We start from the raw sequence: 1,821 nt of genomic DNA on the forward strand, positions 1-1,821 counted from the left end.
CACCATTAACTGCCATGACATGAATATGTGTAATATATTCCCCATTTCGTTATCAGGTCTCGAAGGGAGAGTACAGGGGATTGGTGGGGAGATGACTGTGGCAGTCAACATGGAGGTCCAAGTGGCACCTCTGCCCCAGGTCTGGATGATACCTCTGTTCCATCTATTAAAAGTACTTCAAGTCTGGATCCTGAATTATCACTCCATCCATTCTCTGTGTTGAGCCAGTGAGTTATGTGGAGGTTGAACATTACAATGTAATATAGCATAAGTGCAACCGAAGTCCAGGTCAGCATGTTGAAAACTGAACAAGGTACTGACTTGCCAAATATGCATAGGTTTTTCTCATCACTATTATTTGTAAATATGTGAGAAAAAAAAGAAATGTAGGTGGCCAGCAAGGAAAATTAATATTTAATTTCTGCAAGAATGTGTGGATATATCAGGTAATATAGTAACTGTGCAGTAAAACTGGTATGTCTCCTTATAAAAGATGTACTTAAACAAAACTATTAAGTCATTATGAGTTACTTACGTTTTATTTTGAACATTTCTTATTTCAATAATTTTATCATCTTTCTTGCTATCTTTAAGTTTGCCTTTCTGATTCCTTTGATTTTTCAGACCTAATACCAACGGATGCCGAGTTCAAACAACAATAATAGCTGGGGCCTGAAACAAAAGGGTGTAATACTGTCAGTGGATGTGTTATTTTACAGATCCATTAATAATACGAGGAAAAAGACACAAAAACTGTTGACAGACTTTTCACCACTAAAATCACAAATATTTCCACTACAGAGTCGGAGGTGATGGAGAAGAAGGGGTCCAGCACTCACCTGCCACCACACAACAATACCAGCTATACCCTCTCACACCCAGATAGATATGATTGCTACATTTTGCCTGTATATAATCAATGCAAATTTCTTGCCTTACAATTTGCACATTATTCTCATAAAAGTTATTGTATGTTAACTTTTTATTATTAAACTGTTATTATTATTTATAGCTAATAACTATTTTTCTTTAGTGAGGTTATATTTTGGTTTAATTATTTTTTTTTTGACACACCAAACTGTTCAGTTGCCTAAATTGTATTATTTAATATGGCTGTCTGCCAAATTATAGTGTTGAAATTCAGTTCTTTTGAATGCAATTTTTGGTATTGTAATTCCAAGTTCCTCTGATTTTACACTATTGGTTGAATACCAATAATTTTCCTACATGGTACATTGTTTCAAGTGTGAGAAGCTGAAGTATTTAGCCTGCAAGTTATTGTATTGTATTAAAAATCTGTAATTTTCTCAAGATTGACAGAAATTTCTGGTTTCTTAGTTTGTGTACTATGTAACTTCAAATTAAAAGAAAAACAAATATTGTATGGTTAATTTTTCCAAAATTTATTTACCCCATATATAATTATTGTTGTCTGACCAAATAACTACCAGTTTTCATTAAAGGTAAGTGTACATATACTGATCATGTATATAATTACTAAAATTTTGCAAATGGTCAAACTTTTACGCCAGAATTATCTGTTTCTATACCTCATACCAAAGCATTACCATAGATGGTATTGTAAAAGAAAAAATTACAACCCCCGGCTTTATATAATTAGTAAGATGAATGAAGTCAAGTGCACTATGTACATAATTTAGTATTAATAGTAAAACCTCTGGATGTGAGAAAATTTGACTATACTGAATAATGTACATAAATAATAGACCCACAACTGTTAGTGTTAACCCATTGCTGCTGGGTGGTTTCCCAATAGAAAAGCCCTCTCTCCCGGGATTGTGTTGTCACCTTAGTGTGCGC

The 1,821-nt window shown here is 33.6% G+C and overlaps 1 protein-coding gene across 1 annotated transcript in view; it reads left to right on the plus strand.

Annotated features, from left to right (window-relative positions):
• The window catches only part of LOC119592538 (STAGA complex 65 subunit gamma-like), a 10,310-nt gene extending 8,931 nt beyond the window's left edge, over nucleotides 1–1,379 (plus strand). Inside the window, exons 7-8 of the mRNA XM_037941402.1 lie at nucleotides 57–227; nucleotides 802–1,379. Of these exons, the coding sequence (XP_037797330.1) occupies nucleotides 57–227; nucleotides 802–886 (256 nt within the window). The 3' untranslated portion in view covers nucleotides 887–1,379. The remainder of the gene's footprint in view (nucleotides 1–56; nucleotides 228–801) is intronic.
• Nucleotides 1,380–1,821: the final 442 nt, after the last annotated feature.

The sequence above is a fragment of the Penaeus monodon genome, chromosome 30 (genome assembly GCF_015228065.2).
Source record: "Penaeus monodon isolate SGIC_2016 chromosome 30, NSTDA_Pmon_1, whole genome shotgun sequence".
Taxonomy (NCBI): Eukaryota; Metazoa; Arthropoda; class Malacostraca; order Decapoda; family Penaeidae; genus Penaeus; species Penaeus monodon.